This window comes from Artemia sp. Qi Xiang Cuo, chromosome 3 (genome assembly GCF_049724085.1).
Source record: "Artemia sp. Qi Xiang Cuo chromosome 3, ASM4972408v1, whole genome shotgun sequence".
Taxonomy (NCBI): domain Eukaryota; kingdom Metazoa; phylum Arthropoda; class Branchiopoda; order Anostraca; family Artemiidae; genus Artemia; species Artemia sp. Qi Xiang Cuo.
The window spans coordinates 89,345,465-89,359,910 of NC_142796.1; the positions used below are offsets into that span (position 1 = coordinate 89,345,465).

At 36.5% G+C, this 14,446-nt stretch overlaps 1 protein-coding gene across 2 annotated transcripts in view; it reads right to left on the minus strand.

Moving 5' to 3' along the window:
• The window catches only part of LOC148954723 (PRKR-interacting protein 1 homolog), a 215,574-nt gene that overhangs the window by 177,284 nt on the left and 23,844 nt on the right, over nucleotides 1-14,446 (minus strand). The window contains exon 2 of one of the 2 annotated variants that reach the window (XM_089086709.1): nucleotides 6,339-10,704. The exons of the other annotated variant lie outside the window; for it this stretch is intronic. Within the exon in view, the coding sequence (XP_088942835.1) occupies nucleotides 9,852-10,496 (645 nt within the window). The 5' untranslated portion in view covers nucleotides 10,497-10,704 and the 3' untranslated portion in view covers nucleotides 6,339-9,851. Of the gene's footprint in view, nucleotides 1-6,338; nucleotides 10,705-14,446 lie in introns of those variants that run through there. 2 annotated transcript variants of the gene reach the window in all.

Sequence of the window (14,446 nt, forward strand, 5' to 3'; positions counted from 1 at the left end):
TTTCCTTATTTTTATAATTGTCTTTTTATACTCAAAATTCACATTAGCATTCCCCTTTTTCTGTTATAATTCAAATATTTGAATTGAACTTATTCTGAACATATTACTTTCAAAGGTCCTATAGTCAAATTTAAAATGATATTCAAGAAACTTCATACTACTTTTGAAGTTCAAACCGTGTTGATTGATATAACCTATTTACGGTGAAAATTACATTTTTTCTTCTGAAAAGTACAATCTTAATAATTTCAATAATGTGTTGGAATTCAGTAAGCAAGTCACAATTCCAACAGAAAAATTTGATTTTTTTATGACTTGTTTGAATTAAATAAGCAAGTCACAATTCTAACAGAAAAATTGGATTATTTTTTATTTGTTTGAATTCGAGCTAAATATTTTGTTGGAAATCAATTTGTTTTTATCCTGAAGCTTTTCCACTTGAGACACGACACCAAAAGTTCCGTTTTTAGTGCCTTTTGAACTTGATGATGGTGGAATTTACATGAAAGACGTAGATATGTGCAACAACTTTTATATGAGCTACAAAAGAGCTGTCAACGATATTCTGGTAGCCTGCTAGTGCCACCCTTTGAGAAATAGCACAAAAAGTGCCATTTTAGTGCCATATGGCGCTTGCAGATGGCAGAATTTATAAAAAGCACGTAGATATGAGAAATGAGCCATTAAGAGCCATTAATGAGCATTTTGAATGAGCCATTAAGAATCTCTCTATGATGTTCTGGTAGCCCGCTAGACCTGTTGAAAAAAAGAAACAAAAACAACAACAAAAAACGGGAGACATATCAACAAAACCGAAACCGATGCCGATTTACTTTTAAGACCAACCGAAATAATAGTTAACGTTCCTGAGTCAGGTCAGATGGGAATTTTTTTTCACAAGGCAGTTTTTTTCAAAACGCGTTTTTTAAATTTTGGTTACTATGGGCTGTGGCTTACTCTCTAATATGTTGCAGCTGCCGCTGCAATGATGATAGGTCGTCGGGGCAGGCTTTAAAAAAATGAGCCTTTAAAATGACTGAAAAAAACAACAGGGAATGCCGATGTTCCTGATAAGATACACGCAATATTAATACGCGTGTTATCGAAACGCGCGATATCATATACAGCCCTCTCCCAGGTACTATGGAGGGCTATATCATCACCAAAACCATATATATTGGACCTTTGAACTATGTTAAACAAAATGGCTATCTCAAAATTTTATAGGACTAGTTGGGGGGAGGGGGCATGCAGGGAGGTGGACTATTTGCCCTCCAATCTTTTTGCTCACTTAAAAAGGGCCCTTACAAATTTAATTCCCTTTCGAATGAGCTATTACACACCTCTCTATGATGCTCTAGCCACCCCCTAGCACTTCTAGAAAAGAAAGAAAAAAAAGGGAGGCAGATCAGTGATATCCATGCCAAAAAGTGATTTTCCTTGGTTTTGAAGGTGGAGGACTGTATTTAACCTATAAAAAGTTTTCGACCATGCTGATTCCATAGATGCACTTTTTATTTCTATTTGACGCCATTTTAAAGGGGTTTCATGCTCTCTTTCAAAATTACCATGAATTCTTTTTCGGAATAAACTTTTACTTCTAAGATTGACCAAAACAATAATTACCATTCCTGATTCAGTGTCAGATGGAGATTTTTTCTCACTAGACAGTTTTTTGAAAAAACATTTTTCAACTTTTGATTACTATGGGCTGTGGTTCGCTCTGTACTAGGTTGCGGCTGCCGCTGCAACCATGATTTGGCACCAGCTACTAGCAAATTAAAAAGCGACACGACTCGATAGAAACCGAAACTCTAAAAACGGAATTTTGATATCAATAAATATATCAAAAGAATCGGCTTATTATTCTGATTCCAAGTATATAAGATTCATTAAGTTTAATGGTACGGAAAAAAGGCTATGAGCCTGAGAAAATTTACCTTATTTTCGAAAAAAGGGGAAACACTCCCTAGAAGCCAAAGAATTTTCATGAAAATCACGCCATCACATTCAGCGTATCAAAGAACCCTACTGTAGATGTTTTGAAATATACCGTTTATTAGAACATGTCCTGGTTGAACTTCGCGGAAGTAAGGATGCTGGGACTGTTTGTAAATCTTCATTTTAGTTTTAATGGTCGTATCGTATGTTATTGTAAGTCTCTTTTCTTTTATATATTTATGTTTTGCTGAGGATGGCCCTTGGGCATAGGGTCGAAATATTAATTCAAATTAGAATTTCCACTGTCTTGCGAAAACAATTCCCTATTGTTCTTCTTGTTTGGATGGAAAGGCAGTGTGGTCTTCGTCGCTATTTATATTTGTTACTGGGAAGCAAGGCCGTATCCAGGGGGGGGGGGGGGGGACCCCGGTTTGAACCCCCCCCCCCCCGAAATTTTTGACCGAGTCGAAAATAAGTCGAAAATTAGTAAAACCTAGGTAAAAATCCCCCCCCAGCCGTTCTGGCTACGCGCGCTGGGCTGAGAATCCGTGAATTCGGGTTCGATCCCTGGTGTGGTCAGTTTCTTAGTTTGGGACGCGGGTCAGTGGTGTGACCCTGTAAGCTTAGCCAGAGTCAACCCAGCTCTAAATGGGTACCTGGAGAAATCTGGGGAAGGTAAACAGAAAGGGTTTGCGAAAGTATAGGTTTGCCGGCCCCCAGCCCCCTATTGCGCTTCCTAGCTGAAGGGCTACGAAACGGAGATCAGCACCGCCGGTTTGGACCTTAAGGGTCTAGTGCCGCATCCTTTACCTTTTTACCTTAAACCCCCCCCCGAAAAAAAATCCTGGATCCGCCCTTTCTGGGAAATATACAGACATTTTTCGGGGGGGGGGGCTTTGGGTGGTTTTACATGGGAATAGTTTTCCGCCGGGAGGGACAATTCCGGGGGTGAGCTATCCAGGGGAAATTTTATACTGGGAGGATTTGACAGTTTTCCTATAAGAAATTCTTTTTATTTGTCTTACTTTTTCTTTGCCAACTCAATTTTGAATGTGGAGATGTCCCGGGGGAAATTTTCATCGTGTTATGATTTCCGGGGAAAATTTCAATGGAGGGAGGATTTCCGTAGAAAAGAATGATTAGAGCTGAGTCTTTTTTCAAATGAAAGTATGCTAAGGATATTTTTGAGGCTAAATCGCCAGCAAGAAATCTTGAGGGGGGGGGGTGGTCAGCGAAAATGGAATTATGTGGAAGGAATTTTAAGGAGGTGTATTTTTCGCAGGATAAACTTTCTATAGGGGAGTTTCCCGTGAGAGGAGGGAATTTTTCATAGAGGGTGAGCCAGATTTACCGGCATTATTTGAAAAAATTTACGAAATTAAATAAAGTTTTTTCAACTGAAAGTAAGGAGCAACAAAAAAAATCAAAACATACAGAGATTATTCCTTATATGAAGGGGTTGTCCCCTCCTCAATACCCTGCCCTTCACGCTAAAGTTTGACTGTTTTTCCCAATTTTTAAAGAACGATTCCTGAAACACAAGGGCCATTTAATTAGAACAGGAAGCTTTTTTAAAAGTGCTAACAACTTTACTATGAAGAGCAAGACATTGAGGAGTGGGGCGACCCCTTCATATACGGAATAATTTATGTTCGTTTTGAGTTTTAATGGTACGCCTTACTTGCAGTTGAAAAACTTGTTTTTTTTTATTTAATTGGAGTAAGAGACATGCCGATCTGCTTTTTCAGAATTAAATGCAATGTTAAATCAAACAGTAGAGTATTTGAAATAGTTAATTCAAAACTCAATGCAGTGTCCAAAATATACATCTTGATACGGAACCACGTTCTGTCAGCGCTGCCACTCTGAACCACGAAAATAAATAAAAGAAAGTATTTTTTTTTCGAATTTTTGTCGGTGCCCAGTTATTCAGACAGAGACAAATACAATCAATACCATCTTTTGTAAGAGCAACGTGCAAAACAGCAATGGTGTTACTGTGATCACTGAACCAACAAAAACTTGATACACTATTCGTCATGGCTCAAGGAACTCAGCGCAAAGCAACCAGAGTTAACATGGCCTTAGGAGATTGTCAACCAACGGTAACAGTGCTGATAGCATTTTTTTTGCCACGTCTGCTTATGTCCATTTTGTTGACCTTATGCTTTACCTGCATTTTTACAAGTTGTTTGGCTAAGAGGGGATTAACCCTAAAAAGAGCCAAATAATCTTAAAGTACCAAGGACATCAAAATAAAAACTGTTTTTGTCAATCTTAGGTCCATTCATCCCTGAAAACAGCGATTTTGTCTTTTGGTTGTTTCAAAATTACGAAGTTCTTAGGGTAGTTTCAAAGTTCCGTCAGTGTTGCCGCGTTGAACCGTGAAAATAAATAAAAAATCTAATTAGTCAAATTTGACAAAGCTTTTCGTCCAAGAATTTTACACTTAAACTACCTGTTGGTTTCCAAAGATAGTTACACGTTAAAAGGAAAGCTACTCTTTCTTGAGCTGTTTGAGGCCATGTGTTTGTTCCTGGCTTATTTTTTGGCAGTAGGGAAAGCCGAATAAATAAATAATAATAAAAAACAAAACGTGAATAAAAAATCATATAAGAAAAGCAGCAAAAAAAATCTTCAGATAATCACGATTTCCAGGATAAGTCCAGGATACGAGTGATGCGAGTTTCTGTTTAGACAATAGATGCATCACAAAAATTAATTTAGTCTTCTCAAGTTAATCTTCTTAATTGTTTAAGTTAATCTTCGATCAAAACCGATATATGTAATACACACAGATGCAATATCACAGCCCTCAGAAATCCTTTTCCTTGGCCCTTTAAATGTTTGAAACCACGCTTAGAGGCAGGTGGGCTTTCAGGTCAAGTCCCCCCCCCCCTGAATGTCTCGATTTTTCAAATAGTCTTTCATATTTAATTGTAGTTTTCATATATTTTCTTTAGATTGGACCTCTTCAGGAATACATTTCAGTTTACGTGCCTGTGTAGAGCTCCTGCTATGAACCTAGCAGTTTCCTGCTTTCAAAAATTCTCCTTAGATTAGAACCTATACAATGTTGTGATTTGACACTTTCATTTCAGGAGTTAGGTGTTGTTAACATACTTAAATTATATATCTTCATTTTCAAAATAAAAAATGCAACGATCAGAAAACAAATACAAATAAAAGTTACCAGCCACTGATTCTTAAAAATTGGCACCATTCTTGGGCAATTATGTGAATAAGCCGAATAGCACTAATAACGCTACGGTAGAATATCGTTCCATTCCCCTTATGAAGAAAAAAAAAACAAGAAAAAAAGAACATATAAGTACTGTCCGTGCAAAAAAGTGATTTTCATTGTTGTTCAAGGTTGTTCGAGGGTTTTCCAGCTATTTTTCGAAATTCCCATAAATTTCTTTTCACAATAAGCTTTTACCATTGAGATTAATTCGAAATCACAGTTACCAATCGTGAATCAGTTTCAAATGGTAATTTTTTCTCACTTGACAGTTTTTTTCAAAAAGTATTTTTATATTTTCGGTTACTCTGGGCTCAACTTCGTTCTTTACTATATTGCAGCAATTGCTGCAACCTTGATTCCTCTTATTGTTGAAGTAACAACTGATTTATTGGAATCACGACGTCACATCCTTACCATGAACTTTGGTCACAAATGCCTTAGTTCTGACTATCATCAACGCCCCCCCCGCTTTAAATAAAATCCCCCAATCCTTCCAAATACAAGGCTTAATGCTCGCAGAGCTCCAAATACCCAACTTGACTTGTGTCCCCGAATGTTGACCATGAGGTACAAAAATTCTTTTGTACCCTGTTTTGTTTCCATTTTAATAATTAATAAAACTTTTTGTTTTATGTTTATCCCCTAACATCTTTTTTATCATTGTAATTGTTCTGACGTGTTTATGCTAGCTTATTTTAGCCAATAAATCGTATTCTATTATATTCTATTACAGGTCTCTGTTTGATCTGAACGATCCGAGTTCATCACACTTTGTGATACCGGTGTGGAGGGATTGGAACTTAGTCATAATTCATTATGGCAATAGGGGACCCAGAGATCGAACCCGGTTGTAGGAACAAACTGCAGGGCCGACACAAGGACCTTAGAAGACAAGAAGCGTCGTTAATCCGACACTATACAATTACATTACGGGTTTGGATTATATGGCTATTAGTTCAGGAGGAGAGAGAGGCGAGGTCTCTTTAAGTCTTCTTGTACATGAGTTAAGACAAGCTAAATGTGTCCTTCATAATTTGTGTATAAGCCTAACCTTCCTGAAGCGTCAAATCCTTATGACTAACGTTGCACCAATTAACACGTGGCTCAAAACATTCTAACACAGAGATAAAAGACATCAAACATAAATTTGAGTTTTAACCATGTATTCTTAAAAATTGGCACCATGGATTTACCGTTCCAAACATTATCGGTACTATAAACAATAAATCGTGTCATTTACAATCAATATTCACAAGAAGAAAAATATCGAATTTTTTTAACAGCTCCGAAAGAAAAGAAAACAAAAAAGACAAAACACAACAATTTGCCGTGTCTAAGTAAAGGATAGGCGAAGAAAAAAAGATATAATTGCACTTCATATTTAACAGACGGCAGGACGTTTCTTTCCTTCACAGAAAGAATTTTTTTTAATAATCCTGGCATTATTTTTCAACTAACATTTCGTCAATCGGGTCGTACCCCTATTTTTGGAGATTTAGCTAAAAATCGTTATGACTCCACAACAGTTTTTTATATATTGAAAACGCTAAAATGAAGGGGATGTCCCAAATTCTGATATTTTCAGGAGTGCAAAAAAATTAAGTTTCAGATTTTTTTTGAGGAGTTTAAAAAGATCATAGTATTAATTTAGCTGAAGAAACCCTAAAGAACTTTTAGGAGTAGAATAGCTCATTTTTAGAATAAATTTGAGGTACGTCCTGAGGTGCATGTCCTGAGCAGAAACACACTTCGCAAGTCCAACTTACTAACCTTTTCAGCCAAAAATCAAATCCGTTTTCCATTTTAAAATTTTTCTCAGAAATTTGCTTAGAAATATCTAAATAAAATAGGCTTTATGAGCACGGTAACAACATTGGGGTGAAGAAAATTTAGTTGAGTAGGGCATGCTTTTCTGAGTTATAAATCAAATAAAAAAAATTAATCATCCAATAACTAAAACACTAGTAGGACGTACTGAACCCCAGAGTAAAACAATCTGCACCCTTTGATTCTCAGTAGAAAACAATTAAGAGTCCGACTTAGTGTTTTTTTCAGCCGTTTTCCATTCGAGTATTTCTCAGAAATTTGTTGGGAAATTTCCAAATGAAACATGTTTTAAGAGCACAGTATCAACGCTGGCCCCCTAATAAACATAACACTAGCGCTAAAACAGAAAATGCTACACATTATTTAACATTTCCTTTACATTTTATACAAACATTAAATATTTTCATTTTTTTAGCTCAGTCTGAGCTTTCATCAGAATTTCTGAACAATTTCCTCAGAAAAATCAAATAGAACACAAATTTTTCAGTAAAAACCTTGTACAAGGAACAGTGGAACACGTTTTTCATTTTGCACAATTTCCAAATGAAACAGGTTTTATGAGCGCTGAGAAATATACTTGAAATATAAGACAAAACTTATCGCCCCATTAAACACAGCACTAGCGCCAAAGTGCACTACTCAATGTTTTCTTTAGATTTTTGATAAATATGAATTGTTTCCAGTTCTTCTGAGCTCACACAACGATCTTGTCTGAGCTAATAGTTAGAATTTTGGAGAAACATCTTCAAAAAATTCAAATGGAACACAGATTTCTCAGCCAAAATCTCGTACGAGCGACAATTTTGCACGTTTTTCAATTTTGCTTGTAAATTTTCTAATAAAATATGAAAATCATTCCATCCTGTCCGCTGACTTATCCCCATCTCAAATGAACAAGCATCCAAGATAAGACGTTAATATCCCCAATGATCATTCCAGAGCAGAAATGGTAAGTTCTTTTGAAAAACAAAAATCGGAAGTGGTAAGTCCATTTGAAGAATGTGTATTTGAAAACAAAAACAGGTAAGGAGTCAGGAGTGTGGAGTTAAAAGAGTGACCCTAAGGAGTCACAGTTAAGACTATTATAATGTCAAAGACCAAAGCATAGTCCATAGTTACACATAGTTCTGACCCCTGGGGGAGGAACACACAGAAGATCAACTTTCAGACAATTAATTTTCTTTCTTGAGGGGGGGGGGGGGGTATTTCGGACCATTCTCAGGAGCCCCTAACCAAATCATCCCTGACTAAGAAATAGGGGTACGACCTGTAGATGTTTAACTGACGTTTTAAAATGTAAACATAGATATATAATTTTCAATTTGGTAATTCGCAACACTGGTACAAACTGGAATATAAATATCGGAACAATCTAAGAGAGAAACTGTATGAGAATCTTCATCAAGAAATTAATGAGAATGAGAATCTAATGACGTTTTCGAGCTTAAGATAAATTGAGCACAGGCAAAAATGAACCATTTATGCCATTTATGAACAATTATGTAATTCCAATTCAATTGTAGTGCCACCCAAATAATTTTTACCAAAAAAACTGTCACACAAAGGACAGAAATTTGAAAGCGGGGGGAGGGGGGGAGCTAGATTCTTCAAATTATCTTTTTTATTTTCATTGAAAAAAAAAAATGTAAAAAAATGCTCTCCCCCGATTTTTTAATATTTTTTTGTGTGTCTTCAGAAGAAAAAAAAAATTCTTACGTTCCCTCCCACTACATTTTGTGCATTGGCGCCCTCTGCTTTCATAAAACTGATATTACTTCTACTTAAGGAGCAAACTTTAAGATGTGATACAGATTTTGGATACTTATAAGCCATTACCAAAATTGATACCTTTAAAGCATTATCATAACAAATCCTGATCATTACAAGATCTGAAACATTTACATAAAATATTAGCGACAATTTTGGGGCAAAAGCATATTTATATATATATATATATATATATATATATATATATATATATATATATATATATATATATTACTAATACCTGGTTTGAATTCAGGGTGGCGCTGAGACCATATCGGAATACAATTAATTGGTTGTTGTTGTTGTTTTTTTACAGTCTATACAGAACAGACATCTTAAATCCTATTTACACAATAGGTGGAACCTAAAATTAAATATATATATATATAAAAAATGATCACATCCTGCTAAGAAGCAGGTAAACCGGCAAAATTAATGCGAATAATTTCAAGCCAAAGAAGGATATACCAGACAGGCAGTGGCATAGCCAAGTGGGTTGTGAGATCCCTGAGGGGTCCCAACAGAATAGTTCTAGAAAATTATAAGTTCATATGTATTGAATATAAAATTGTTTCTTAGAAGACCCTTAGTTGAATTTCCTTCTTCAGGAATTTATTTCCAGCATGGGAATCTACACGTCCCCTCAAAAATTAGACAAATTATGGGCAAGTATATACTTTCTGAACACGTATTACATGATGTATTAAGGAATCTTTTTATTGGACACCTCCTGAGATACTATTCCAGACCTGGAGGGGGGGGGCACCTCACCAGAATCCAAAAATAACTTAAAAACTTTCTAAAATGCGTGTATTTAGACGTAAAATGGTTATTGAAAGAACTATTCTTCGGTTAGATCCAATAATAGAGTTGGGCATCAGACATAGAATTTCAGACCTGACGGGGGGGGGGGTCCCATCCTAAAATCAGAATAACTTTTAAAGGGGAGTTAAATACCTTAAAAGTAGCTGAGAGTAAATTTCCATCAGTAACAAAACCCCTCCCGTTGAAAGCAAAATTCTGGCTACGCCACTGTAGGCAGAGACTTGAAATTCGAAATAAAATTGTTAAATTACAACACAATTATTAAGTCGGAACTTGTTTGTTTTGTCGTCTCAAATCGTTGCAAAAACAACCGTCCACTTAAATTAGACCGATTTAACACGATCTTCTCACAATAACTATACCGAGATTCTTCCGCTAGTAGTAATAATTCTTTCCTTTTTTGTTTTTGGTACGTATAAACACAAACGGATATAACTACCACTAATAATATTGCCCCAACTGCACCTCCCGCAATAGACGCCGTTTCTAATAGAGGCACCTTTTCTCTTGACGGCAAATACGAGCCATCCAAGTCTTTAAACTCACACCGCTCACCTAAATATCCATCTGCACATTCACAATTGTACAATATGGCTTCGCCTATTTTTAATGTGAAACAAGTGGCGCCATTCAAACAATACCACGCTGCATACTGAGGTGGACAGGCATATGTCTCAAATGTGATATTTGGCCTCTGTGAAGGCCCTAATGGTATAGGCGGTGCAGGAGGTGGAGTTCGTAATTTGGGCGCTGAACGACTTGAGCATGCGCCACACATTTTACATAACAAACACATGGTGATGAATGTTAATAGCTGCCGCAGCAAACTTGACTCACTTCTACTGCACCTCATCCCTGTTGATTTTAGAATCAGTTCTTTGGAGTTCTCCATTGGGCGTGATTTTTAGTCACTTAACTTGATTTTCCGTAAGTCACGTGACTCACTTAAGATAGGCCCACTTTGACAACTCTGTGCTAAATAATATCGCACTTTTGCACCCCTCTCAATATAATATTGCAGTAAACTGTCAAACAACAAGGAGCTGGTAATTAGTAATTCACATACGCTAAAGTCAATGTCCAATCCTCTGAATTGTCACCTGAAATAAAATAAACAATTTTAGAACTATATTTTTATTGGAGCGGGTGAGACGGTGTTGCCAGTCTCTTACATCGTAAAAAAATGCCAAAAAATGATTTTTAACAGAAAGACAATCACTGAAACGATTACTTTGGCGTGCATATATATGTATTTCAATTGGAGTGGGAGAGATGGGATTACCAGTCCTTTGTAGCGTAAAAAACCCGAAAAATGATTTTTAACACAAAATTAATCATTGAAAAGACAGTTTTGGCTTGCTGACATTTATATGTAAAAACAAAAATTAAAATGATTTTAGACTGAGGTTACTTCACCCGAGATTATTCATTGAGTTATTATAACAGTCACGCTTTTATGAGCTAAGAGTCTATCATTATAAAAATACATTAAATATCATTCCTCCTAAACTTTGGACCTGTAGACATCCAGGGACACACGCAAAAAGAACGGGGGGGGGGGTCTCAGACTCCCCTTCAAATTTCAAGGGATTTCATATCCAGATTATCAAATATTTTTTATTGCCCCTCCCCCCAAAAAAAAAATCCCTATGAACGTTCCTATATATGCCTATGTAATTTTTCCGGACAAATCTGCTCATACTTTTTTTTACAGAAAATGACTTGTTTCAGAGGAAAGAAGCCAGACTGCCAATCCTTGAGGGAACTGTCACTTTACCTGGGAACATTCAGGTTCATTAAGCATGTATACTTGGCTATACATCAATGTCTAGGCATAAGCATTATCCACCAATCATAATTTGCTTTCTCTTTCATAAGCAGCCCTGATTGGCCCAAAGTGAGGATGGCTAGTCAATGATGTCTAGCTAGGCTCACGTGTGAATGCGGCTTAAAGTGCCAAGGAAAGTGAAAATGGAATGTGATTCTTAAATTGTTTAAGTGGAAACAAATAAATAAATCTTAAAAATTAGAAATTCAATTTTTGATGAAAAAGATCTCAATTTGCAGTGGTTTGTAGTGGCGGGTAATAAGTTTAAAAAATAAACGCGGGTGAAAAACTGACGGAAATGCGCACTGACGGAAATGCGGTAGCGCCCTAAAAGCCTCGTAATTTTGAAAACACCCATAAATATTACAAAGCCCAGTTTTTAGGAGTGAATAGACCGAAGGTGGGCAATGGTGTAATTCCGTCAAAATCCCTGCGGGGGGGGGGGGGGCAAAGTTGGAGCCAATTCTCCCAAATCAAGTAAAAATGGCAGTGAAAACTAAAAGATGATCCTTATAATACCATAAAGGCGAAGGTATATTAAAGAAAACTGACCTGTTTTTCTGGATACTTGAATTATGCAGGCTTAACTTAAGTTTTCATTTTTTTCCAGAATCTAAATGTCAGTTGGGGGTTGGGCAAACTGAGGTCTGGGGCGGGGGGAAACTTGAGTCGGGGGGGGAGCAGTTGTACCCTGCCCCATGGCAAATTGCACCCCTGAAGGCGGGTCCAGGGGGCGAAAACGTTTTCTATTTTAATGTCCTTGGTACTTTAAGCTAAGCAAAGCCGTGTGCACCTCAGCTGACTCAAAAGGCCCTTTTGTATGCATATCTCCCTCCCATCTACACAACAAGAACTATTCCTCGTGTTTCTACTATAAATGGTATATTTATTTAGGGTATGCGAAAATCGAGCAGGTGGTAGACAAGGCAATTAGCCACACTTATGAATACACATGTTGTTTTTCTTCTTCTTTTTTAATGACGTTCTAGGGCGTGATAGACTGCTCAGCCACGAATTGATATAGCAAAGGTTACCAAGAAAAGTGGCTTTTAATCATAATTTGTGTTTCCTCTTTTCTATGACAATTTCTAGGATTCAAATTGTGAGAATGTCGATTCTAAACTCGATTACCATCTCGAAAGTATGCGTGTAATGCATTTTTGGCATCAGATATATGGTACGAATTGGTTTTAAGGAGCCAGATCCTTTTCAGGTTTCCGCGTTCCTTCCGCGATCCTTCCGCGTTCGCCAGAATGTTCCTACTTAACTGATTTTAAGGTGGAATTTGAAAACATTTACACAGTAAATAGTTTATTTTTTCCTAAATAAACTAGCATTTTTATCTTTCATCTAATTTACTATTTCTTTCCTTCTTTTCTTCAAGCCAAGCATCAGTTTCGATGGGCTAGGATACAATTTTCCAAGTCCGAACTTACCATCTAAAACTAGAAAGCCAAATGGACATTTTTTTTTATCTGGCTTTGACACGTTTTTATTTAAATTCACCTATTTTCGTTATTATGTAAAGGATATCTAATACCCTTTTACACAGGTAATGCTATGGCGTTTTGTCGTTTGAAGAAGAGTTTTGAAAAGACGAAATGTTATACACACGAGGACCATTGGTATGAAATAAAAGAAATCAAAAAAGAAATCAAACAATTAAAAAAAAACAATGGTTTTATAAATAAAACAATTAAAAAAGAAAGTAAAAAACCCTTAGTATAAAGTAAGAAGGGCGATAATCGAGTAAGATTAATAGGAGAATAAAGAGTCAAATAAGTATATTAAAAGACTATTATTTTACCAAAGATCTTTTACAATAAAAAGTAAAAAAAAATATTTGTTTTCTGTGACGCCGAAAAATTGAAAATTCAGAAGACTAAAACAGACAGTGTGCAAATACTGAAAATGATCTTTAGTGTTTCCAGGATGGGGGTTGCCTTTTCTGGTCCATAATAAAAGTTTCACGCACATCTCGAATGGGGAGATCTGGTACTCAAACACAGTTAGATCTTGACTAAGTTATCCAGGTTCTCTTTATAGCACCCTCCTGTAACGTTACAAACTAGGGTAGATGACTTGATCGTGAGTCCCTCACTCCTATCCTTATGTGTTCACAATCTATATTTTCAGGGGAGGGGATTAAAAAAAGAGGAAAGCGCCTTTTTAGATTTCAAATTTTCAAGGGTTGGCCTCGACTTTCAGTTTTCAATTTTCAAGCTACATAAAAAGAGGGCGTTGGCAAGTTATTTTTTTTTATTACACTCAATTGTAATTTAATCAGTTGAGCAGGGGCATTTAAGGTAAAAATTAATAGATTTGAGATTTAATTTCATTACTTTATCGTGACTTCCGTCATTGTGCCGTCAGTAATGATACAGCTTTTGCTTCATTTTTAGACTATAGTAGACTATATGAGGGCCAGGGCCGCATCCACGACTTTGTTAGGGTACAAAAAGAAACTTTACAGGACGCAACACAAATTTGTTAAACTGTATTTTTGTGTGAACCGAACAATCTTTTCTGGAGGGGACTGGGCAGCCCCCTCCCCCAGGATACGGCCCTGATGAGGGATATAAGACTTGAGCAATTTGACACTAACGCAACAACCAGCGGTTCCAATGTTCACAAGTTTTCTGGGTGTCCCAGACAGAAAATTGAGTTGGCCAAAATTTCCCAAAAAATTAACGCTCCTAAAAACATGAATGTTAATGTAAAGTGCAAGTCGTTAATTTTGGTTAACGATAACTTTGAACGAGTTTTCAGAGAACCCAATTTTCCTTTGGGGAAATTCGGGAAAGCCTCAAACATCCTGGGATGGAGGAGGCACTGGCAATAGCTTACTTCGGTTAGATTTAAAGGATATAAAAAAGGCATTTTACATTAAAACTTTTGAGAATTGATTGAAAATTTTTTGAGAATATTTTGAAAAAGAAGTAAGCTCGTAGAGCTCTCCCCCTCCTTTTTCCATGCCTGCCAGTGGGCAAAACCAGCCTATTCTGATGTATCGC